The following is a 27,103-nucleotide window of genomic DNA, read 5'->3' on the forward strand; positions in this document are numbered from 1 at the left end:
CCTCCTTGGCAAGGGTCTCCCTGACAGCTTCTCGCTGATTAACGATCCCCTCCAATTCCATCTGGGCCGTCTCCAGCTTCACCACCATCTCGGCCACCAGCTCCGCGTTCCTATGAGCCAACATGGCATCACGGAACTAATCAAAGTTAGAAAATTCACAAGAAATAATGATGATGAAAGAAAAGAAAAAATAGACATATGGCTTACCACAGTGGACTGGGAGAAAAAGAGGCCATCCTGGCTAGCCAAGGTGGCATACTGCCTGAGCTGAAGGGTGGACATGGTAGTCCCCACCTGGGCTAACAAGTCTGCAGCAAGCGGGCCGTGTACTGCCCCAACTTAGGTTTAAACCTGATCTCGACTATCAGCAGTCCACGATCTGTTGGGGAGCATTGAAGGCCTCCAGACGATCAATAAACTCCACCTTCCACCGGATGAGCAGGGCCCAAGCAACCTCATTCTGTTGGTCTCGACCTTTATCCCAAGCCCGGGATACCATCTTCATCATCTCTTCCCGGAGGATCAAGTCCCCTTCCTCGGGAAGGGCTGGGTTGATGGGAAGCTTGGGAGCCTCTAGAACCTCCTACGAGATGATGAGGCTTTCCCCAGAGGAATGCTCCTCAGCCAGGGAAAAATCCTTGGTCTTGGCCTTCTTAGCCCGCTTCGGAGACTCCACGGCGATCGAGTCCGCTTTCCTCTTGTCTGCCCCTCCTTCTTCAGAAGGCTCATGCTCCAAGTTAATAATGTGGAGATGAGCATAATGCAGCAGGATGGGTTCGATGAGCGCCATTAGAACGGAGCCCACAGCTGGATCTCTCTCAGAAGCCTCCAAGACTGGCTCTAAGTCCCTGAGTATCAGCTCTATGATATTTTTTTGGGTCGGGCCCTTGGCGGCTCTCTTTGCTGAAGCCTTGGTCGTAGCCGCCCTGGCCTCGATCATCTCCTTCATTTTGGCCACTGGATTGGACATATCTGGATCATCTGAGATAGAAAGAAAAATAAAACAGATCAGTAAAATAAAGGAATGGGGACAACAGACAAAAATGAAAGAAACACTTAAGTGTAAACTCCTCCGGGACAAACCTCATCCATAGAATAGGCATGACTCAAATCCCCTAGTGCAAAAGAATGATTTCGGTCCCCCATGTCATCCGGGTCCAAAAAGCTATCGTATTGAAGGAACTAGGACGAGTACATGAGGGTCAGCGTGTATATAGCAATGGGGAAAGAAAGCCCCACGTTGCTAACAATCCCAGTCAAATAATCTCGGTACTGTTGCCTATTCCTAACTAAGCCCTCAAAATGAGGGGCATAAGTTAAAATCAGAGGCGTTTTACTTTGCCCCAAAATACTACCCTTGGGAGCTCCAATGTTAGGCTACCTTCCCTCGAGAAGGGCATCTAGTTCATCGGATTCGACCTTCTCTGCTTGACGGGCCTGCTCCTTTTTCATCTTCTCCACGTCTGCCTTGGCTGCGGCCTCTACTACCTCAATGTGGATAAGGGCCAGCTCCTCCCTCAGGGCAGGATCCTTCTCGCATTGCAGCCCCCGGAAAATGGGGGCATCTATTGACTGGTTGGCGGTAATCAACTTGACAAGACGAAGGTTCTTCATAGTTGCGAAGCCCCCCACATCCAACTCCTCGGCACTAAAAGTGGCATAGAAATTTTTTCGATCCAAGATCAATTTACTAAGCTGAGTCTGAGCATATGGACCTGTTTTCTAGGATCATGATTGTCCAGTAAAAAAAACTAAGGGATAGATAAAGAATGAAGAAGGACGAATTACCCACGCGCTGGAAGTCCAGCACCAAGGTGAGGTTTTTCTCCAGGAGGAACCCGGATATCGTGAACCAGTAGTGCCTGACATTCGGGGAGTGCTTCCACGTGCTAAATGGAGTCGGACTAATTCCATAGGCCTTCAGTCTATAAAACCCGTTCCGCGTCTTGTCCATAGAGTTAAGTTGCGACTCCAACTCATAAAAGTACAGCACCTCTACGAGGGTGGGCGCCTGGATCTCCTTCGATGCGCATAATATGCGCCATCCCGCGAGAAATTTATATGCTTAGGGCAGAAGCTGGAAAGGTGCAGTCCCCACAAACTTGAGGAATCGCGCGAAATAATCATGGAGTGGGAGAGTAGCTCAAAACCTAAGGTGACCTATGATCCAGGCCCCGAACATGCCTATTTTGGTATGAGCTTTCTCCTCCTTCCAGACCAGTCGGTTGTAAAATAGCCCCTAAGTAGACTCTACTCCAAGGGCCTTCTCCAACTGATGCAACATTCGGTAATTCCAGAATTCGTTCTTTTCCCTGTACATTTCCCACGTGTTGCCAGTGGGAAGTTTGGTCCCCTCTAGGACTATGGGGCCCGCTTGGACAATGTACTCCATGTACAAAGTAATGCCACAACTCATGATCAAGGACCTAGAAGCGACAAAGAAATGAGAACCAAGCAGTTAGCACAAAGCCGAAGAAAAATTGTTGAGGTACAAGGATTCTCCTAAAATAGCTTGGAGAGTTCCCCTCCGGACCCAGATTCGAGACCAATAGAGATCCCAGGATTGTAAGTCAGGAACTAAAGGCCAAGGGATTTTATAATTCACCCCAAACAGTCTTGAGGCGTCCGAATTGATCCGGGACAACTGGACTTGTATGAGGTGTCACCTAGAAACTCTATGGTTCGTGTCTACCACTATCCTACCTAGAACACGGTGGTCACGACCCTAACCATTTTATAGTTTCAGAAATAGCGTGGCCATAAAAATGACCAAAAAGGAATAAAAAAGAGGAGAAAATGACAAGAAAACTTACTGTGGGGTATTTGAGTTGGCATTTGTAGAGTCCCAGGCGACAACATCGGCAAAATCTCAGTCTTGAACCTGAGAAGACGATGCAGTAGTTCGTCGCCACTCCCAGATGTGTGAACTGGGAAAGAATTTTTTGCTGGTTAAGTGGGAATAGGTCTAGTCAAAAACAGATGAAGAGGAAGGTGAATTAATCGCCAGAAATTCTCGTCGACAATATTGGGCATAGAAAGCTTTCTCCTTTGCTCTCTAGTTTGAATATATGGGATGAGTAAAGTGTGGAAATGAGCTTGTTGAGGTATTTATAGGAAGACAAGTTACTGTTCGATCCAACGGCCCGCAATGCAGATCACGAGACTAACCTCATCAAATGGTCCCGGATTGGGCAAGGGCATTAATTGTCCCAATCAAGTACTAAACCGTGGATTCGTCAATCCACGATCCACACTTACCTCATCTAACAGTCCACAGTGGAAATTAAAAAAAAAACCCCATCCAACGACTCCGGGTAGTGTAGAGGCATTAAACAACCCACTTGAGTTCCCAAAAGTGCCTTTTTCGTACAGATAGGATGTCTCGAGGGTTGTGCTGACACCCATCGGTCACCTAGGCAATCAAAAGAGTCTTTCTATATTTTCAGGATGCGAGTGGTGTAGACGCACCATCAACCAAGAGACACATGTCTGAGTTGTTGGGAATTTGAAAGGACGGGGATTGCCCAAATGGCCGCCAAGTAAACGAACTGGGATATTTGAGATTGATCTAGGAGAGTGAGGCAAGTCTCCACCATGCGAACACGGATGAAGACTTAGGGGGTAAATGTTATTACTATTTTCCACCCGTGACACATGGCATGACCCAATGGGTCCGTGGGCCCTCTTAAGAGGTCCGGGCCCATCCCATGCCTAATGAACGGGGAAGGAGGAAATCGAGATAGCCCAAACACTATTGAGCCCAAAAACATTCAATGGGCGCGAGCATAATGAAGGAACCGGGACTAAGATGCAGGCCCGACTCATATTCCTGGCCACGACCAACCTACATCCTTCGAGATGCAAATTAAGGTGGCAGACTAACTGTTCACTGGAGACAGACCTTATTAAGAATCCAGGGGAGATCTCCAGCATCACGACGTCCACCTTGGCAAATGAACCTAGATCTTGGTGAACGAACCATGACTCCAGTAAATGAACCGGGACATTAGTAAATGAACGCAGACCAGACGTGCATATAGGTCAAGCCTAGTTTTCCCTGATGCTGACCTTTCCCCATGAAATCCGGCAGTTGGTCTCCTCAACTAACCTATAGAAGAGGGTACGCATGGAATGTACACTGTTCCTAGGAAGCAATACTGCCACTACTCTGAAAAATCCCGTCCCCTTAGTAGCCCACGCGGACCAGTCCGTGCTAATGTACAAGGGGCATCTGTAAGGCTTGGTCATGCCTAAGCTGGCCCAATGGGCCCAGATTAACAACATCTAATTATGTTACATTCTTTGTATTATGGCTCCGTTAGCGAACAAATTGTAATTACATCCCTATTGGGCTCGGATTAGTCCGGCCCCAGCTGCTTGACTACCTATAAATAGGACCAGTTGTGCACTGTAGCAGGGATCCCAGAATTTCTCTTGTATGCAAAAACTCTGCTGAACTTGTAGAAAAACTTCATTGTCAAAACTCTCTAAAGCCTAATACTAGTGACCCATGGACTAAGGCTCATTAACGCCCCAACCACGTAAAAACTGTGATTGTCCATCTCTTATCCTTTCTTTCCAGCTCTTATTTCATAACATATTTCTAGTTTCCAAAAAACTCGGTAAACACAAGAAATAAGCATATAGGAATCATTGTTTTAAAACGTTAGATTTTAATAACGCTCCCACGTATGCATGTCGCATGCAAATACATTTTTACGTTGATTTATATTCCTATTATTCAAACACATGATTTTTACTTTGTAACCATGAAGGGTTAATAGGTAGATTTAGCATTATTCTTTTACGATTTTATGTGGAAATGTTGTATGTTTGCAATTATTGAGCAACTTGTGCCACGTGTGCATGCCCATGCACACGTGGGGTATATGTGTTGGGCATGAGTATTTTTATGTGATTCTAAGAGACGACGTTCGGTTATGATTATAGGCTCGTTGTGAAGTGTTTCTCATTTTTGCTTTGCTCGGACCTGAGGTAAGGAAGTTCGATAGAATTTCTATGTTTATACTATGAAATGGTAAGACTTGTATGTTACAAGGAATAATGTGCTATGTTTTGATGATAAACCATGTGATATGGAAAATATAATTCTATCTTGAAATGTTATGACAAGTATGATGCAACATGTATTTCATTTGTTTTGATGTGAAATGGATTACATGTGTTTGTATGATGAATGAAAATTGATTGTTGCTAGCGTGCTAAACGCAATGCAACAAAGGAGTTACTAAGGATATGACGTAACTCAGAGGGTAGACACGCCAAGGTTATTCAAGGACATGAGATCCTGTTTACTTCATAGAGGAGGTTTTACCAGCCCAGTTATACTGGTTATCTCAAGATGTGACTTGGACAACAGATGTAATGCCCCAAATTTCCTAATAGGGTTTAGGACCTTGATTAGGAGGCCGGGAGGGCCATAATTGATTTATTATGTTATTAAATGACTATATGCGTGTTAATGTGAATTATATTATTATATGATGATAAAATGCATGCATATGGGTGTATTTATAATCATAAGGGCATTTTGGTAATTTGGCCTGTTGAGGGCATACTTGTGAATTGGGTGCATATTGTAATTTGTGAATGAGATCTTATTATTATGGAGATATATTCGAGCTATTCGGCATGAGACGATCCTAGATTATGAGTTAGCGGTCTTGTCATAACGGGGTCAAGTTTGGGGTAATAGAAATGTTTATTTGATGATAAATTGGGAGTATTTGAGATCAGGATGGAATTCTGGAAGTTTTGACTATAATGTCCCTGGGGGTGTTTTCGGGACCCCGAGCCTTAGGATTTATTTGAGGTTACTTAAGCTTGAAGTAGCTTGTCAGATAAGAACGTACGTTAGAAAATCTCTCTCTCCCTTCCCGATAGCCTATTTTACCGTTCGAAGCTTTCTTAAAGGAATTTCGAGTTCTAGGAGTCGGAATCAAGCGAGGATCGAGGCATAGCGATTCTAGGAAAGATTAGAAGCTTCTTAACCGAAGGATTTGACGGAAAACAACCCAATCAAAGGTAATCTAAGTTTGAAGTTTTGAGTTTCTAAAGTCTTTAAGCTTAGAATTGGACTTTGTGAATTGTTGAGTTTTTGTTTGGTTTGAGCTTCAGGTTTTGGTGGTTTTGGACCATTGGGAAGTTTGGGAACTTTGATTTGATGATTTGGAGATGTTTGGATGGGTTTTTGGAATGTTTTAAAAGTGGAAAAACGAAGAAAAGTGGCTGGTGCGAAGTTGGGCCGCGGCCCTAGCTTAAAGAAGGTGGAGGAGGCTCTGCCAGGGGGGCGGGCCGCGGCATGGTCCATGTAGGGCCGCGGCCCTTAAGGGAAAAATTGCCCAAAAGTGTGTTTTTGTGATGGAAACTTAACTCTAAGGGCCTAGGATCGATCCTACTACTTAGTTGAGCGGGATTCTATGTTCCGGAGGCTTGGGTTGGGTTTGGAAGTATTTAATTACTCATTTTGATGAGGTTTTATATTTGGTTATGAATAGGTGACCGCTAAGGGGCTTAAAGGTTGATCGTTCTCAAGGGTCGTTCTTATAATGGTTCTAGCTCGAATCTGAGGTAAGGAAACTGCACCCTGTGTATATGTGACATGCATGGTTATTATTGGTGCATGTTGGATTGTTAAATATAATGCATATGATGCATGAGAAACATGTGATTAGGACATGCTTTATATACTGAGTATGATATTGTTCAAAGCTTAAGCCTCTGTGTTCGTGCATAGTCCTAATTGTACTAGTACATGTTAAGTAAGCATGCTGAATACCTTGTTTATGGATATTGGATATGTGATATATGTCTGGTGGCATGGCTTACTTGTGTGTGGCACTGACTTACTAGTCAGAATTAGCAACGGTGTTAGATCCATCTGTGAAGCTGTGATTTACTAGTCAAGTTCACAATGGGTTGAACACTGGTCGTGTTTTACTGACCTAAGAGTCAGAAATGGCATAGCGTCATGAACGCCGAGCCAAATGAAGATTAGATCTAATTGATATCAGCAAGAATGACTCATATGGGGTATTAACGCTAGATCGACCCTAAGGTCGATGAACTTATAAGCGCTTGGCTAGTCTGAGACTAGTTATTTAGAGCCAGGGCATATGGCCCGGTGACTGTTTGTCACATGGCTAGGGAACGCTGTTCCAAGGTTATGACTCTAAGGTCATGAGGAAGGTTATGTTGGTGACTATTCACCATACACCTATCCTGTTCAAACTTATGGAAGGTTCTCTTATCAATTAAGCCCGAGTGACCCTATCGTCACATGGCAAGAGGGGGTTGTACCCACTTTTGTGACTGTTGCGACTGTCACCTATTTATTGGGGCGTTACAACAGAGGTGACATGATCATAAAGAGTATGCTTATGTTGAATGAATGTGATGTATGACTATGTTTTCATTTTTGATTATGAGATATGAGTATGATGATATTATGAATTGTTCTATTATGTTAATACATGTCTTTCTTGTCTTATCTTTGATTTTGTGGTACTTCCTTAATGGGCTTTAGCTCACCCCCTTACTTTCCCCCTTTCAGGTAATAAATAGGGCTTCTCTCTGGCACGCTCTGTGATGTGGGGAGTTTCGACGTCTGGGTGTGTATGGCGAGGGGTTTCCTATGAACGAATAAATGATCAACATAAGCGCTGAGTTTTAAAGAACTATGTTATGGACTTTATTTTTAAATATGCGAGCGTGACTTAAACTTTCTTTTATTTTCTTTAAACATTGCATATGAACACTTTATTTTTATTTTAAACTATTGGGCCCAAACATGCATGTTTTATCAAGGCCCCACTGAATTTATCTTTTGAGTGGTATTTTTCTATTTATCTATGAGATATGTGACGTTTTACAAAGTAATAGGATATGGCGCTTTATAAAAGCTGACAAAATGGTTATTTAATTAAAAGTTAGTTTAAATTAAATAAACTAATTGGAAAGTTAGTTTCTAATTAATTAGTTTGGCCTAACAAATTCATAAGATTAGAAAGAAAGCCGAAAAGAGAGAAAAAGCATTCTTGGAGTCTTGAAAACAACCTAAAGGCTATTTTGTAATTTTATTTCTATTTTTCCAAAGGTTGTAAATTTAGAAATACCCAATAGTATTTAGTTCATCATTTATTGTTTATTTATTTATTGTATTTATTTAAATAAATGTTAATTAATGTTTAATTGATAACATGATCATGCATTAGTTAATTACATGTCATTCATGAAACACCACACAATTTCCAATAATCATGCATCTTTAAGAAACATGATTATTTAGGATTGTCCTAATTGTTTATGTGAATTGCTTTGGAGAAATCAATTGCATGTAAACTACTAAGTATTAAATTAGTTAAAACTTGATAACTCACACCACAATAAAGACACTAGTTATTATAGGCCTTTAAGATAACCAACTTTATTTAAAAAGTATATTAGTAAAGTTAGATGAATGTAATGGGTAATTGTCTTGATAACATTAATTGTAGAAATATGCTATTTTGATAATTAAATGTATTTTATAAATAATTACATTCATAACGTTATTAATAAACTAGTAATTAATTTGGAATTAATTGATTAGTTTAATAAAATACATTATTTCTAAAATAGTAAGTGGGAAAATGTGAACATCTCAATGTGACCTATGGTCTCCATTATTAGTACAACACCATGATATATGAATAGGGTCACGAGGCGGCTTTGTTTTCGTCCCCCTAAGAAAGGTTTCTAGACATATTAATATCAAGGTTGGCTTCTTATGAAGACAGGAATGAGTGATGTATTTTAGGCTTGACCGACCCTAAGACAACACTCTCTAAGTTAAGTCATGAATTTTGAAATAATGAGTTACACTTACAAAGATGCAGTTAAGCTTTTGCAATGGATAATTGCCTCTTGGCCAAACCAGCAGCACTTTATTTTTATAAGAGAAAATAAAGAGTTATTTTGAGTTTTATATAATAAAGATAAGATTGTCTTATAATATTTGAATTTAACTTGACCGACCCTAAGACGACACTTTATTTGTGGGGTAGTTTTATCGTGGAATAGTAAATGTTTATTTATGTGTTTTAATTGTTGCATTCATGTATCATATTTACTTTCCAGATAATTGATATTTTTCAAATAGTAATATTATTGTAATGCCCTGGTTAGCCAAGATTGCTACACTGCGTGTTTAAAATAGTACTTAACTCGCTAAGCGAGTCATTTGGACTTAAATATATAATTAAAGACTAAGTCAAGGTTAGGTATTAAAAAGTTTGGTGAAAAAAGTAATTATTTTTCATTAAAAATATTAAGTTTATACACGGGATTCCAAAAAGTGGTTACAGATTGATAAAAAGCAATCCCGAGCACGATCCCTAATCCCGAGCCTTAGCAATATAACCCAGTCACAACACGATAATGAATAACCATCAAACCCCAAACCAATTATAAGCTTTGGAATAATATGCTAGCCCTCAGGACCCCAAATTCTACTAAACCGAGTAGTAGAATCCTTCTCGAGCCCTTAGGTTTGAGTTCCCGAGCTAAAAAAAATTGTTTTGGCCAATGTTCTCTATTTGAGCCACGACCCTCTACAAGTCAGAGGGCCTGAGACCTCATTTCGCTATACACGCGCCACGACGCTAAGGCAGTTTAGCGAACCCCTTAGGCCTCTGAGTTCATGTGGGCCGCGGTGCTCCAAGAACAACGCCACAGCGCGACCCCGTGAACTCAGAAATTCCAGAACTTTTCTTACGTTTTCCCAGAGCTAAAATCATTATAATTCACCCCAAATATAAACTAAAGCCGTAATTGAACCTCTACGCCTCAATACTACACCCAAGGCAACACAACCACACCAACAACTAAGCCAAAACTCCATCACAGCTCAAAATCAAAACCTTGAGTTGAAAACACTCTAAGAACTAGACCAGAACTTAATCAAAACAAGGTTTGAAACTTACCTCAGTTGTGAAATGTGACCTCCTAGCTGCACCTAATCCAGTCCCAGCCTCAAGCCTTCAACTCATAGCTAATTCCTCTAAAATTCAATGGTTCTAACAAAGCAAGGGGAAAATAGAGAGAGAGAATGTGAGGGAGAAAGAGAGGGAGTTCTGTTGAGTCTTCCTCATATTCTAAGAGGTTCTAAGTGATTAAGTCTATCCCTCCTTGACACAAAAGACTAAAATGCCCCTAACATTTACTTAGTCCTTTAACGGCCCCAAGGGCAACACCATCTTTTATCCCGCTTCTCACTACTTCTCAAATTCCACTATAAATCCCCAGTTAATCCCGACATACCCAAATAATCCCCAAATAACTACCTGTTACCCAATAAATCCCAACTATGCACTAAGTTACCAAAATACCCCTAGGCTCACCCGAGCTGGGTATTTAACCCCGTTGTGACTATTCCGCTAATCCACTCAATAGGATCGCCTTGGACCACACATCTCAAATATATCTCCACAATATTGTGGTCTCACTCATAAAGCATATATATTACAAATATACCCTCAACGGGTCAAAGATTACGAATATGCCCTTGTTTACAAGAACGGGCCCGCGTGCATATTTAATACACATAAACATGCATAAATATTCACATTACCAAATAAATTATTTATACTGCATAATCATACATATATTCCATTAACTCCATCTATAAATCGACTATGCCCTCCAGGCACAGTAATCAATGCACTCAGCCTTAATAACAAATTCGGGACGTTACAACTATCCCATCCTTATCCAAAATTCGTCCTCAAAATTTATTCAAACGTCTCGCAATACTAATCCCACGAATATGACTATAACGTCAAGGTCAAGTCCTTTACCTTGCTATCTCTTTGTAACACCCTTACTAGAGTGACAGTCTTATTCTTTAAGACTATCTTTTTTATCCAAGATTTCCTGCTAGCTTTTCCTTACACAATAAGTTCCACTGAAATTCTAGGGTCACTTCACCCAACAGGGGTGGTACTCGACACCTCTTTTCTTAACATTGGAACCAGTAACATCTTATGAGCCTCTACCCATGCTGGGGTAAGGCTAATCTGTAGGCCCCTGGCCTAATCGTTGTTAGGATCTCACAAGTCTATCAATTTAGAGTCAAAACTCCTATTTCTTTCCCAAACTATCTTATCATTTTTAGTCCACAATACTTGGAGAAGTATGGGGTCTCCAATCCTGGAACTCCACGTTCCCATATTTAAATTTTTGAACCCTTATGTATTTTCAATAAAGTAGATTCTCCTGCCCTAACAATCTTTAATAATTTCATTGGTCCTCCGAACCAATTCTGAGCCATAATACTTCTTGTCCCTCCTTCCATTTCCTAGAATACGTAATTCTCACTTCTTTTCTCACAATATCTTATGCAGAGTCTCTCTGACCATCGACCGACATTCATCACCGTGTCAATCTAATCAAGGGACCATACTTACCTCAATGTCCCAAAAATTTACATATTTGAAGTAAAATACTTAGAGTCTAAGTTGTTCCTTCAGGTTGTCAGTCTGTCTGAAGGTAAACAATAATTCCAAATCCCAATCTTATACTCATCGCCCTTTATGAACCTTTCAAGAATACGATAAAAAATAAATAAAGGATCTTAATACGACTCTACCGACTTCGGTGTCCAACGAAAACGTATGATCTCCTTTTGCATGTACTCATTCTTGTGATAACTCGTTCACACAAACCAAAGTGTGCTAACCTAATCTGTTGTGTCATAAATTCTCACACTCACTCATCTTACCAGCAATCTGAGGTTTTCCACCCTTACGGTCCATAACTATAACCTTCCATACTAACTCCAGGATACCCTAGAGTCATAATAGCCTTTCTGGCTTCTAATCATCATCTCTCACTTACTTAAAGATTAGGCAGTGCACCTCCCAATATAAAAATTTTAGGTCTTAACACCCATTCAAACTTCCTGGATACAACAATCATAATGGGTGGTATAAGACACATCTAGAATCTCCTCCTTGACACCAGCATCCACCAGATCACTCATCTGACTCTCATATCTTAACCTATCCATGCTAAAATAGTAGGACTCTCAACCATTCCTACAATATCTTCTTTCTGTATTTCATTGTTCACATAGGTATATCTGCCAATTATCAATCTATAACATCCCTTATTTTGAACACCCATTAGTAGCCAGTTGGAGCTGGTGAAGAATTATGTGAAATATTATTTTGATAAATGATATTATATGAATTTGTGATGAATTGTGAATTTTTATAGCTGCTGTAATGATCCGGTAAAGTATCTAGCTTTATGCAAAGAAATATTGGTCTCAGACCAAGGGATAAACCCTAATGGGAGAAAAATCTCGGATTAAATAAAATAGGAAATAATATGGCATAAAAATATTAATTTTGTATGGAAACTGAGAGTTTATAGTCAAGCCAATAAGTTTAAGAAAAATTGATTAAGGTTTGAATTCCAATTAACCGGGCTTAAGAATGAAAATTTCTTGCTTGGGCCTCTAAGGGAATTTTGGTCAATTTGATAAAATTACCAAAATTATGTGATATGTGACAAATTTTATTTTTGGGTCACATTTAATTAATTAAGCTTGGAGATATTTTAAATTTATAGGGTAAAATTTTAGGGAATTTTAGATAAGTAAAATTCCCAAAGGGCCCTTGAATTCCTTATATGTGAGGTAAAATAAGCAAGGACATAAAAGTAATTTCCAAGGGAAAAGAGAGAGAGAGAGAGAGAGAGAGAGAGAGAGAGAGAGAGAGGTGGGCAACAAGGCTAGGGGTAGACCCTAGGGCTCTCATAAGCTAGGTAACTTACCCCACAAGCTAAAGAATGGGAAAAAGCCTCTTACCTTATTCCACAAGCCAAAACCTAATAATTTCTCTCACAAAGTTTCTTTTCTATCAAGAAACACACACTCTCTCTCTCCAAAACTGAAACACTCTCCCTATATATCCTCCATTTCTTCAATTCTTTCTCTCCTTAAGCTAAGCACACTCATTTCCCCATTGAAGAAGGGAGAAGCTCATGGGAACATTGGTGAACAGTAAGTTTCGAAAACCCCCTTCATCTTTTCTTCTCTATTCCTCTTCAAACCCGAAACACTAAAGGTTTATTATGCATGCATGTGATCTAATAGACATGCATGACATTGATCTTGTGTTCTAGGGTTCAAGAGAAGCATGTACTAGTCATACTCAAGGATTTAGCACTTTGGTGATTAAGTAACAAGCAATGTAAGAGATCTTGGTAGTTTGCATATTTTGTCCCTCATCTAAGTTTCTTTCTACCCTAATACTTTTCTTAAAGCTAAGTAGCAAGGGCTTGGTTTTGAGAGTTTAGAGCACCAAGGAAAGGTTTTGAAGAGCTAAGTAACACATCTCCAAACTAGGGCTTCGAAATGTAGAATCTATGGTTGAGCTCTTTATGTTTTGTGGTGATTCTTGTAGATTTGGTTGCATAGGGTATTTCAATATTTTTTGAGCTTATTTTATGCTTAAGGTTGATATTTTTGTGTGGTTTGATGATTTGCATGCATGCATGTGGCTAGGGTTTATGCTAGAAGGCCTGTTGTTGTTGTTGAGTGTGTGTGAAAATGCATGCTGCAAAAATTTCGTGGTCTGGATTCCAACGGGTCAGATCGCCCTCCACTACCTTTTTTTGTGAAAAATATTAGTTTATTTTCATAGTTATTTCTGAGTACTTGATGATAGGTGTTATACCCAAAAAATAGGAGAATGCATCCTAGGAGGCTAAGGAGAATGCATTCTAGGAGAGCTAAGGGAAGTGGTCCTAGGAGACCCCAAGGAGGATGTGGTCCTAGGATACCCCAAGAGAGTGATCCTAGGAGAACCCAAGGATGAGGTCCGAGGAGAACTCAAGAAAGTGATCTTAGGAGACCCCAAGGAGAAAGTGGTCCTAGGAGACCCCAAGGAGGATGTGGTCCTAGGAGACCCCAAGGGTGTGTTTGAGGGAAGCCTCCCAAGGTTTCCTAAGTGTTGGCTCGAACGTGTCCAAGGTAAGTAGCTAAGGAGGAGGAGTCCCATGCAAGCCAAGAATGGAGACTTAGATTTTTCCAAGGAGAGCCTACACAATGTCCGATCGGACATAGTTGGGAGATGCTAAAGGGGAGTGCCTCAGGCTTGTCCAAGGTGAGATGTCAAGGAAGATGCCTTGGACCACCTTAGTCCAAGGAAAAGGCAAGAGGAGGATGCCTCGGACCACCTTGGTCCGAGGAGAAGGCCACAAGGTCCGATCGGACCTTGATTGAAGAAGGTATGCTCGGACTTGTCCGAGGTGAGAAGCAAGGGTGTTAGCTAGGACCACCTTGGTCCGAGGAGAGCCAAGCATGCATATATCACCTTGGTCCAAGTAAAGCTTGAAGGAGTAACCAACATGCATGTGAGACTACGTCAAAATCCCCGGAATGACTCTAACAAGAATTGGTCTAGGCACCCGGGAATCTCTCATTTCTCACTCAAATTGAGGAATCAGTTGTATTTTAAACATTTATTGTAATATAAATATAAGATGAATAATAAAATATCCCTATCATAAGGGGATATCAGTTGAGGATCCCAGGCCTATAAATAGAGAGCTTATGGGATGAGAGGGGGGGTTCTTCTGCTTCTTCATTCTAGAGAGAGAAAATTGGGTCTGTGTATTCTAGAGAGAAAAAGTGCTGATATTTGAGAGAACTCTTGTATTTTCACAATCTGTACTGAAGAAACTCAGTTGGCTCAGTCCATCTGATCTTGAGTATAGATCTATAAATCACAACTCTAAGTGGATTAGGCTATTACCGACAATCGGGGCTGAACCACTATAAAAATCTCCTGTGTTATTTACTTTTCTTGTTTAAACCGTCTGTGTCGTTTTTATTTCTCTTGAAGGCTTGTAGTATTTGACGTTCTCACGTCGTTGGCTAAAAACGCAGTCAACAATAGGCTTTATAAAATCATAAAAATATATTTTTAAACCCAAGTTATGAACGTTTTGGCATTGTGATGTAAATCTGGAAAATTTCAGGGCAGCATGCACTGCCCAGATTGTTTTGACTTGTAAACGAGTTTTACTAATAAAAAATCTAAGAAATTTGATAGGATATTAGTTTAAACATGTATAAGGGTCACTGTAAAATTTTAGTGGAAAATATGTTAAGGTGTAAGAGATATGATTTTTCAAAGTTTCCCCCAGAATCTGGAAACAAAACTTCTGGGCAGCAAGCACTGGCCAGATGCTTTAAACATTTTGATGAGTTTTGTTATTCCACAAAGTATGAAATTTTGAAGAAGCTAAGTTAGACATGTATAAAGATCCTTGTAAAATTTCAGAAAGAACTGGGCTACAGTGTAAGAGAAATAAATTTTCAAAGTTACCATAAAATCTGGGAAAAACTTCTGGGCAGCAAGCACTGCCCAGATCGCTTTAAAAATTTGAATGGGTTTTTCCATCCCAAAAATTATGAAAATTTGAAGAAAATTATTTAAGATTTGTATAAAGACTTCTGTAAAAGTTTAGAGAAAAATGTTTCACGGTTTAAGGGAAATGATTTTTCTAAGTTTCCTTAAAAACTGAAAGGTAGCAATTTTGAATCTTAACGAAAAGTGATTTTTGGGAGGTTAGTTTTCTAAACCTAAAACAAGTTTTTATGCAAGGCTTTCGCCTAGTTCCCATCCTTATGACACAAAATATGTGAATGATAGTTTAAGGGTTTTTTCCAAAAATTCAACTTAAGGAAAAAGTTAAAAAAAATGAGACTTTACCACTCTAAATTAAATAGTGAAAGTAAAGTTTTTGAAATAAGAAGAAATAATCCTTTGCAAAGATAACTAAGGATTTGAAGATTTAACCAATCCCAAATCAACTAGAGTTAATTTAAAAGTTATTTTTTACCATTTTATAATTTAAGGGTTCAATTGCCCTTCTTTTAAAAAATAACATAAAATGAGATCCTAGCTTATGGATAAAAATGGTAAAAATGGGAGTTTGGGGTTTTGTAGAACCTTTAAGAGGACGGGAATACATTGTTGGATATTATTTGTAATTGGTCAAAAAGTGGTATTTTGGTAAATGATAAAAAACGGTAAACTTTCGTAAGAGGACGACAAGTTGGTATTTTTATAAAGTTATGAGTTGAGTAAAACTCCCTTTCCTAAAACCAAAATACGAGTTATCCGATAAGAGAGTTCTTTAGTTAAAGAATACTAAGATGCACGGCACGGAGAGCGTGTTGCGCTGATGCTGATTTTTTTCTCATGTTATTGTAAAGATTGAAACGAAATCTGACCTTATACACTGTAAGGTGTATAAGAGGCTATAGTAAAGAGTCTCCAAGACAACTATATTACTTGTAACTATCATAGAATATTAGCTATAAGAGTATGCAATAGTTTAATCTAAGTACACTGTATTAATTATAGTAATCGTGAAAAAGGAAAACAAATAGCGGTGTTAAAAATCTAGCTGGGAGCTAAGGTCTCCTAAGTTAGCTTTTCTCTTTCTTGGCTACAACCTGAATATACTAGTGTGTGCTTGTAGTAGTAGATTACACTAGTTTTCTTTGAGTCATTAAGACCAGGGTATGCTTAATGCCTACTCTTGCAATGCCTTAGCATTCTGTGGCTAAATGGTAAGTAGGTTCGGGTTGGAGCCAGGACAATGGTAATATAGTCCGAGTTTGAGCTAGGACAATGGTAATATAGTCTGGGTTAGATCAAGGACATGGTAAAAATATATTCCTGATTGGAGCTAGGACAATGGTAATATAATTCGGGTTGGAGCCAGGACATAAATGCTGGAACCGGGTTGAGGCCCATATCCCTTGCTGATGATTTAATTGCTTAGTCATGATGTGTGTTAAATATATCTTGAATATTCTGAGAATCTTCTAAGAGCGGGATATTACGATATGAGTGATATATTGCATGTTATGGGAATTTTTTGAGTGCAGGTTATTGTTTTAAGTGTGAACTTGGTTGTTAGAAATAACCAAAGTTATTGTTCGGATATGGGTATCTACTTTGGATGTTCTGGGAATTTTTTGAATGCAGGTTGTTATGATATTATGAAAATTGGTTGTTGGGTGCAACCAATGTGCTTGATTTTTGTTATGGCTATTATTTGAGAATTGTATGATAGGGTTGGAATTTATCAAATACCCTAATGACTGGTAGCGATAACTACCTTAGGTCAATCCGTTCCTAAGTTTAGTATATTTTTGTGCAAGGCTATTCTTACTAAGCGTTTTTCGCTTACCTAGTTGTTTCATGTTGTAGGTACGTGTGTAGTGTTCCAGAATATTTACTTAACTAGCTAGATAGTAGTAGTTAGTATTAGTTAGTAGTATGATAGTTACCGTGGATTTTGGTTTGAGTCGGGACTTAGTTGGAAACTCATAGCAACAGTTATGGATTTTATAAGTTTAACCTATAGTTTAAGAATATTAATTATAACATAGGTTTGATTAATATTGCTGTTCATAGATATATATTTATCATAACCTATAGTTTAGATAGAGCCAATAAGAGCATGACACTTGTCATAATCATGATTATTAAGGAATTAAGTATTTTTGATGGATAGTTTTAATAAAAGAAAGATCTAGAAGCTCTAGAACCTTCAAGAAACTATTAGGATCGTATTATGACTCAGTCAAAGCTGTTATCCAATTCAAATTATGTTGAAAAAGTGCAATTACGTGTTTAATATATTCACGTATGCCGATATATCGCAGCATAGGGGTCGATATATCGCCTAACAAAAGATACGAAAAACACGTCGACTTTGCACAAACGATCAAACAAACCTCGGGAATACTGGGGGAGGCGATATATCGCCTAGGGTGGGCGATATATCGGCTCCATGGGTATATTTTTTAAAGTTTGACTTTTTGGATTTTAAAAATATCCTTAATCACTTAGACCTGCCTTTGAACGATTTTGACCGAGTTCTAGGCGTCAGTTGAACAAAAATTCAAATATTTTTCATTTTAAAATAATTTATTTATTCAAATTAAAAGGGGTTAGTTTCACTCATTGAAATCTATAAATAGGACGTAGTGCTCAACCATTTTCTTCATTCTTCAAGCATTTGATCAGAGCCTCCAAGGTGCTAGTGTTACTATAGAGAGATACACTTGAGTTTTGGGTTAAAGCTTTATCAATCTAAGCTTTTATAAACACTTGGGAAGTGAGGTTTAGTGTGATTTTGGTATTGAGGTATAGACCAATTCATAAGGTCAACCAAGGTATTCCTATTCCTTAAGTCCAGTTCTTTATAATTCTTTAGTTCCTTTTATTCAGATCCTAACTCTTGTTATTGATTCTGAAATATGTATTTAAGTTCTTGAAACTTAAGGTCTTTCTTGGTAAGTTTCTTCTTGATAGTTTAGTTCCCACATTCATCTTTATTCTTCAAGATTCTCACCCTTTTCTACTGTTGGTTTATAGGAGTTTCTAAATCTCGTTCTTGTTCCCAAATATCCCGGCTTTTGGTAAGGAAAATAGGATAGTTTTTATATGCTTATATGTTATGATATGTTTATATTATAATATGTTATGTTATGATATGATATGATATGATATGATATGTTATGTTATGATATATATATATATGAATATGTCTTGTAGTCCTTGGGGCTTATAGTTGCTTAGCTAGCAAACCTCAATGTATTTTGAGGCTTATAGTTGCTTAGCTAGCAAACCCCAATGTTTTTATGTTGCTTGGGGCTTATAGTTGCTTAGATAGCAAACCCCAAGATTACCATGTACATGGGTTAAAGTTGTGATATATGTTTTATAGTATATGTTTATGATATAGTCTTATGTTTATTATTTATGTTATATGCTTGTTAGTAGATTTTCCTTGCTGGGCATTAGGCTCACTCCTTTATTTTTAGTGTGATGCAGGAAAATAGATATGGAGGCGGAAGGATTATTGGTAGCTTGGCTTGTGTGTTGAGGATGAATGGACTGCGTGTCGATCGAGGACAACATTATTTATTTTTAGTCTTTTAAATTATGTTTTCTTAATGTAATTCCCCAAATTAGTATTTAAAGTTATGTTTTTTTTAACAATGGGATCCCATACTCTATCACATTTTATGTTATTGATACAATAGTTATTTTAGTGTTTTAATAAAGTTATAATTATTTCTTATGTATGTTTTATTTAAATTAGTAGCTATGTACCTAGAAGTTTTAATGGTCCAAGGTCTTAGAAATAGTTGGGTCATTACAACGTGCTAAAGCAAAGTGGAGCAGTGAGCGCCGGAGTCTGCTTGCGAATATGTACATATGGCCTGACTTGGGGAGGTTTTTGATGGATCACAATTTTGAAAAGAAAAAGCTGGAAGTTTGTTATTTCTTTTGGGATAATTGTTTTGTTATAACTCTGTGGAAGAGTAATTGTATTTCTGTTTACTAAACTAAAAGTGTGCGCACACGACCTTTTTAAAAGTTTTTTTTTGGATTTTTGGTACAATGATTTAAAGTAAAAGTTTAGAATTTCACATGTTTTAGTCTTATATGTTTTGAGGGTCATTACAAGTGGTATCAGAGCTCGAGTTGAGTTGATTCTATAGACAAACCCACATGTACATTCTGCAAGATAGACCGACATTCACTGTAAGTACTGTTTTTTCATATTTGTTTCCTTCGCTTTATTTTATTTACCTTGATTTTATAAATTGTGGGTTATGGCCGATATACCTGAGATAGGCGACCTTGTGATAAAAAGCCTACCTATGATCTCTACACCTAGGATCGATTACTATAGACTCTTTAACAACGGGAATCCTCGACGCTTAGGGTACGATCAACGGCATCGACGTGTCATTTGGCAATGGATGCATTACATGACAGAAGTCTTTGATAAGGCCAACACACCTGAGTGACGGAGAGTGCGATATGCCAACACTTGTCTGAGAGGCTCGACACAGATATGGTTTCATCACAGACGTTGGTGACTGGTTCGCGACAAGTGGGATGAATTCTGTATGCAGATTGAGCTAGCATTTGGGCCATGGATTGCCCTATCTCCATGGTTGATAGCATACCTCGAGGCAGGGCAGTAGATCCAGAGGAGGATCCCAAGCAGCCAGACGAGGATTCCGACATAGAGTTGGATATGTTGATGCATATGATAGATTAGGTTTTGCTGTGATAGTCTTGTTGATACTTTTGTAAAGACTTTGCAAACCTACTAGGTTGTAGAACTTTTGAATAGTTGTAGCACGTGCATGTAGAACCCCACACGTAGTTAGAGTTCTCTTTTGTATTTATAGTTCTGCTAACTAAAAAATTGTGGCAAGAAATGTCGTAATCATTTTGTATTGCTAAGTTATATCCTTGAATGTTATGACTACCTGCTTTGAGTTGAATCATTACATCACACAATTTCGCTGCGTATTAGAAAACTTGTTCCTAACAGGTGTAAGGTCGACCTTCGAAATAGGACGCTCCTTATTGCTCGACCAACTGAGCATCCTCAGAATTTGGTTTCCATGGTTAATATCATACTCATGTGCAAACTGTTGGATGGCCTCATATGCCCAATACTGCAATGCAGGGACATAACCATACAAACTGTATTTTTCTTCTTTCTGTTTCCCCTTAACTTCCTTCTTCTTCTCATAGTTCCTCTTCTGATGATGCATGTCTTTTTGACATGCATCCATGAGCCTGTTAAAAGACACCTTCCCCCATGGGTAAGTAAAGAAGTACTCAGTGTCCTCCACCATCTTCAGCGAATCTATCCAAACATTTAACTTGCCCTCTCGTGCAAGTAAAACTCCCTCAACAAAGAAACATTGGCCCAACTTGTAGGCATCTTCAACTACATTGCAATATTTTAAAGCAGCCTCCGAATGCATTATCTTCACCATTAATTCATCATTAAAGTACTCCTTGATTAAGCGGTCACTAGTCAGGTGATTCTTCAAATCAGTCTCAGATGGCCCAGCACTGAAGCTCAACCCTGTAACCAAAGCAAACTCGCCTCTGCCAAATTTATAGGGTCTAGATCCCAAATGGAAATGCAACTCATCCTCTTTGTTGCGCTAGATCTTGCACAACATTAATTAATGTATGAGAGATGCAAAGAAGTCCAACTTTTCAGCCACGAAAACCTGTTTGAAAGGGGATTCCTTCACCTTTTCTATCAACCCGAGCTCCTCAAACTTGTCCTTGATTGTTTTAAAGTAACCACTACCCCTATATGTGACTCGACTGGGAAAGTGATCTATCAAGGGAAAAAGAAACTTCGACATCTGCAAAAAATATATATAACACAGCTAAACAGAATTACATGAAAAATCCATCAATAAACATACATGCAACCATCGAACCCCAATCGAGTACCCATCGAACTAGCCTACAATATCCATCGAACCACTACAACATTATCTTGTACCCCAGATGGCCTACCCTATCGAACCCATACTACACCCCCATTGAAGACTCATCAAGTATGCATCGAACCCCCTAAATACCTAGCTAGTCGACCCTATATCAAGAATGCATCGAACCCTACCGACCATGCACCTGGAATCCCGAAGGCCCACCCTATCGAACCAACCTCGATCATGCATCGAATCACCATCGAACCCGCTCTTGGAACCCCTAAATTCCTACCCCATCGAACCCAAATCGAGTATACATCGAACCCCATCAACCATGCATCTGGAACCCCTTAATGCCACCCCTTCGAACCAACATCAAGAATGCATCGAATCGCCATCGAGCATGCACCTGGACCCCTTAAAGGCTAAACCAATCACCCATTGAACCAGCATCGAACCCCTATCGAGAAATCTCATGAAACCCAGAAAAATGCCAAGCATTCATTCTACGATTCCCACTACATTCCATACAAAAATCCCAACCACAAACAACAATTCGTACACAAAACCAAAAAAAAAAAAAAATACACAAAAAATCCTATACTTTAACACTAACAAATCAAATAAAAAATATGTCAAGAACTTACTTTTGTACACTTGTATCTCATGGTTTTTGGTCGAAGTCGACGGAGACGAGAGACGGACCCTTCAGTTTTAATGGAAGCTTCAACCCTTCGGTTAATGGAGAAAGGTAGATGCGTCCCTTTGGTTTTTATGGCACGGGGGTTCGACAGAGAAATGGGCGGAGGTCGACGGAGGCATAGTGGTTCGACGGCGACGAGACGGGCTGCTCCGATCGGGTTCGATGGGTTTCGGGCAGGGGAGAGATGAACCGAGACAGTGAGAGTGAGAAAGTGGAGAGAGAGAAAGAAGAATCAAAAGCGGGGGGGGGGGGGATTTTTGTGGTAGGGGCATTTTGGGTACTGTCAAAATTTTTGGCATTATTTTGAAATGATTAAAGAGTCTAGTATATTTTTGACTTAATACCCCTCATTAAGCATAAACGTTCAAATTTCCCATTACTTAATAGTATTAAGCAATAATATTTTTGTTTTAATTAATTATAATTTCCTACAACATAATTTTAATGCGGGTAATAAAAGCAGTAGACTATAAGTTTTTTGGTGTATTATTGACTACTTACTGACCTTTGCTGCTAAAAAAACTACTTAGTAACTTAAGTGTAACCTTATAAACCACTTACTGATTTTTCCTGCAAATTTACTGATCTAATATATTGAAGAAAAAAAATCCTAATTTTAATATTAATTTTCTAAATGTTAAAATTCAAATTTAAGAATAAAATATTTAAACACTTTTAGTTTATTTAAAACCTAAAATTAAAAAATATATATTATTATGTCACTAATTGGAAGCCTAAGAAGAAAAATAAAATAAAATTATTGATGTTTTATTTTTTTAATATTTAATTATTTAAAAGTAACTTTTTTAAAAAAAAATTATCATCATTATTTCATTAATTGAAAACCTAAGAAGAACAAATAAATAAAATTATTGAATTCTTTGAATTTTTTATTTTTAATTAATTAAAAGTATTTTTAAAATAAACATTATTATTCATTAAATGAAAACCTAAGAAGAAAAAAAAAGTATTGGTGCCTTAGAATTTTAGCTTTTTAATCAATTAAAGTATTTTAACACATGTTATTTATAAACTTAGCTGTTAATTTTTAGAAAATTATAATACTGTATATTTTGGAAATATTGAAAATAAATTTTATTCAATCGATAAATTTTTTAATAAATAATTAGCAAACTTTCATTAAATCAAATCATCGTCCAAGAGAAAGGACAATAAATCAATAGGAATATCACTCCCCACAAATCAACGTCAGCTTAATAAAAGACTAAAGAAACATTACATGAGCTAGATCATTTTTTATTGATTTATCAAATACATAATAGAATTTCGGTATTTATTAAATGAGAGTGATATAAGCTAAGCTGCTACTAAAGTAAACAAGAGGGTAATAAGTGGTATAATCCCTTAATTATTTTTATTGTCTACATAATTAATAATTATTTTTTCTAATTTTTAAATTTAAGTTTATCTATTACTAATTGTAAAATATCTTAAAATTTCTATATAAGACATGATTATATTTTATAACTCATGTATTTAAAACTTAAGATTATAATTTTTTTAATTATAAAAATACAAAATGATCATTAAACTTTTTATATATATATATATATATTTATATTGCAGTTGCGACCAACTAATTTTTGTAAATATCTAGCTAAATGAACAATGCATCAGCAAATTTGTTGTTTGCTCAAGTTTCTCATTGATATTTTGCCTTTTCATTTTCGTAAAATTCGTTGAACAACGCGTCAGCAAATTTGTCCTCTATTTTCTCATTGTTATTTGGTTGTGGACCGTTAAATCTTATATCCATTTAACGACCCTTTCTTCTTCTTTTTTTATGCAACTAATTTGACATTTTGTTGTGATAACAATGGTAATCAATCGTTATATCAAAATATGAAGATAGCCCTTCGAGTATATATTTTCTTGTATTCTATCATACAATCTCATTCCACTAATTTAATTCCTTATTATGTTATAAAAATATAAATAAATAGTTGAGTTAACTTCAATTATTAAAAATTGAGAAATGCGAATGCAAGTCAGGTGACAGTGAAAAATAAGTGCGATGCACTTCTATAAATATATCTAATATATATTTTATAAATAAGGATACAATATATCTCAATAATATATAACATATGTAATCCCTTCCCATCACAGTTAAGTTTCTTTCTAATCCTAACCCTCATAATTAAGTTGATAAACGAAACACAGACGATTAAAATTCAATAGTGATATGATTTACGACCATATATATATGATGATCACTATATGGGACCTATATTGTATATATATATTAAGTATACACGTTTTTGGTGGAGAAGTGTCCTTAATAGTTTCTGTGTAAAGAAAAGTATTTATATCATGTGTTCTATATGTCATCGGACCAGTCGTTGAAGTCGACTTGGTCGTAGAACAAGCCATCGATGATTTGGTCAATGAGAGTATCAAAGAAGGTGTTGCAAGTGAGACTGAACATCTGGCCGACCTTGTTTCGGGCGCTGGAAAACCACGCGAAACTAGCTGCGAATGCTACGGCTGCCAAGCAAACCCCTGCTGCTTCCTCTATGCCTACCACATCCACTTTTCTAAACAATGAATTTCCTGTCACCACTTCTGTGCCTACAGTTACTGCAAATACTATCTGCAACAATATATCAATGCTAATTATAATTACAATTATTTCTATTCTATTCTTCTTTTCTATTTCTCTATAATTATTAGGACGTTAATGAATCATGAAAAAGTGTTTTAAATTTGCAAGTACAAGAATCAAAGGGGTCCTACAGAAGCAATTCTCTACTATTTCTATTTTTTTTTTTAAAAAACGAAATTTAATTTAAGAAATTTGTCAAAGAAAAATAATATATCATACATTTAATTTTTTTTTAAATGAATATATTATATGTTTATTGGAAGCTTTTGATTTTTTTTTCTTCATCGTATAGATCAAACTAAACTAATTAATACGATTCTGTCTGCAAATTACAACCTAAGAATCTCCTTGAACTAAAAACTATTAACTACACGAATTAGAGACCAAAAGATTACTATAATTCTTTTCTATTTTGTTTGTTCGGAAAGATGTCACTCACCATAGCTAGTCTACCAGAGATGATCTCAAAGTCTTGACTCTTCTTAGAGCTCTCGATGTACTCCGATAAGGTCGCAAAGAACGGCGAAACCTTATCGCCGACCTCCGACCGAGTCTTCATCACCACCCCAATCGGATCAGATCCGTACGACCTCAGAGTGCAAAGCCGAGGCTGTAAAACAATCTTCGCGTTGTCCGAATCCATCGCCGGAGGAGGTTTCGAGACCGAGATCCTCGCTGGAACATCGACTGGTTCCGACCTTGGACCCGGTGTCAACTTCGGGGTCGTCCTCAGTTCACAGCGAGTCGCACGCGCCGCAGTAGCCATCGGTGGATAAGAAAGACTATTTCTAATGAATAGAGAAAATTTTAAGTATTTTATGAAGCTAGGGATTCCAAGAATCTCGGTGAGGGGGCATTTTGGGAAATCTGAATAGTTTTTAGTACCTCTAGTTAGTAGATTGATTGAGTGCGGTGGTGCAGTGTGAATCCACGTCTATAGTTTTGTACGAGAGGTGGAAGAGGCGGCCATGTGGGTCCCAACGGTTGACGTGGCACTTTCATTGTTCGGTAACGTAGTTGTCCAATTGTAGCTAGCAAAAAGGAGAAGAATGTGGCCTGGTTGTGGTTAGAAGCATTCAAGAATTTTTCAAGAAACAAGGGTAAGGTGGGGCTGCTGGGTAAGGTGGGGCTGCTAGTTTAGTCTCCACCTCTCTACGGTAGTATTTTTCCACATTTCATTAACCAACCAGTTAGGTTTCAAGGGGTTCATTTAGCTAGGAATGCTTGCATTTTATTTCTGTATTTTCTTAAAAGATAAAGGAAAAGGAAAAAAAAAACAATTTAAATCGTTCAATTTGATCAAGAAACTTAAAAAAAAGAGAATAATTTTCGAAAAAAGAGGCTTGCTCTTATCTTTCAATGGTCTCATATTCCGCGATAGATTGAGGAAACCAATGTCTGATAAATTAGGTATGCTTTAGGGATGTGAATTTATCCCAACCCACCCACGAACCAGCACGTATTGAGGTTCTTAATGGGGAATGGGGCAGGGCGGGGGGCATGACCTCCGTTCCGAACTCGCCCCCTTTATATTTTATTTTAATTTAAAATTATTTTTAATATATTATTATTATTATTAAGTATATATATAAATTTATAAATATATATTTCCTTCAATATTAGCATGATGACATGGCACAAGGACCTGACACATGGCGGTGAAACAATAGCCTAACTAATGAATATCTCTTCGACCCTCGACTAGACCATAATAGTTGTTTCTTCTTGTTGGCTTGACTAAAATGCATTCTGGATAAATGGTTAACCAGGCTGGTCGGTGCACTCGACCAAAGTTGCACGGATAAAATGCGAAGAATGTTCAATATTAGTTAAGACAAGATATTTTATTATTATTTATTATGTAAATTATGTAAGGCCCACGACCCATTCATGTACATTCCTAAGCCTATAAATATAATTCTTCGTGAATCATTATTTCTTACGCTTTAATTCTTACAATTTTAAGGATTCATATATAGTTCTAAGTGCTTTTATACACATTTTTTGTATTCTCTCATACTCACGAAACTCAATTGATCAAATTCATCTGATCGGGGGTTTTGAGCATTCTACATAAATAAAGGTACTAAAGTCGATGTAGGTTGTTACCAATCTAAGTTTGAACCCATGTAAAACTCCTTGTGTCGTTATTTATTTTCAAGTTCAGTTCTCATTTTATATCGTTTTATTGACTCAGTGTCGTTGGATAAATTGTGGGTCAACATTTTAATGCTTTCATTGAGTGCCGAACTCAAGGAGATCAGTGGTAAAAAGTTAACTAAGTAACTATGGCTCCCAAATCTAAGAAGACTCAAGGTCAAAAAGCAGGTCAAACATCTGAAAACCCTCAAAGTCCACCTCCTCCCCCAGAAGTAGCTGAAGAGGAGCCTCAAGTGAAATTAGAGGAAGACAA

The 27,103-nt window shown here is 37.8% G+C and overlaps 1 protein-coding gene across 1 annotated transcript; it reads right to left on the reverse strand.

Annotated features, from left to right (window-relative positions):
* Nucleotides 1–24,078: 24,078 nt before the first annotated feature.
* Nucleotides 24,079–25,598, reverse strand: LOC133803976 (stress enhanced protein 2, chloroplastic). Its single transcript, XM_062242126.1, has 2 exons — nucleotides 25,130–25,598; nucleotides 24,079–24,678 (listed from the first exon to the last, which is right to left on the reverse strand). The coding sequence occupies exons 1-2, from the start codon at nucleotides 25,454–25,456 to the stop codon at nucleotides 24,406–24,408; spliced, it is 600 nt and encodes a 199-aa protein (XP_062098110.1). The 5' UTR covers nucleotides 25,457–25,598; the 3' UTR covers nucleotides 24,079–24,405.
* Nucleotides 25,599–27,103: the final 1,505 nt, after the last annotated feature.

The sequence above is a fragment of the Humulus lupulus genome, chromosome 1 (assembly GCF_963169125.1).
Source record: "Humulus lupulus chromosome 1, drHumLupu1.1, whole genome shotgun sequence".
NCBI lineage: Eukaryota > Viridiplantae > Streptophyta > Magnoliopsida > Rosales > Cannabaceae > Humulus > Humulus lupulus.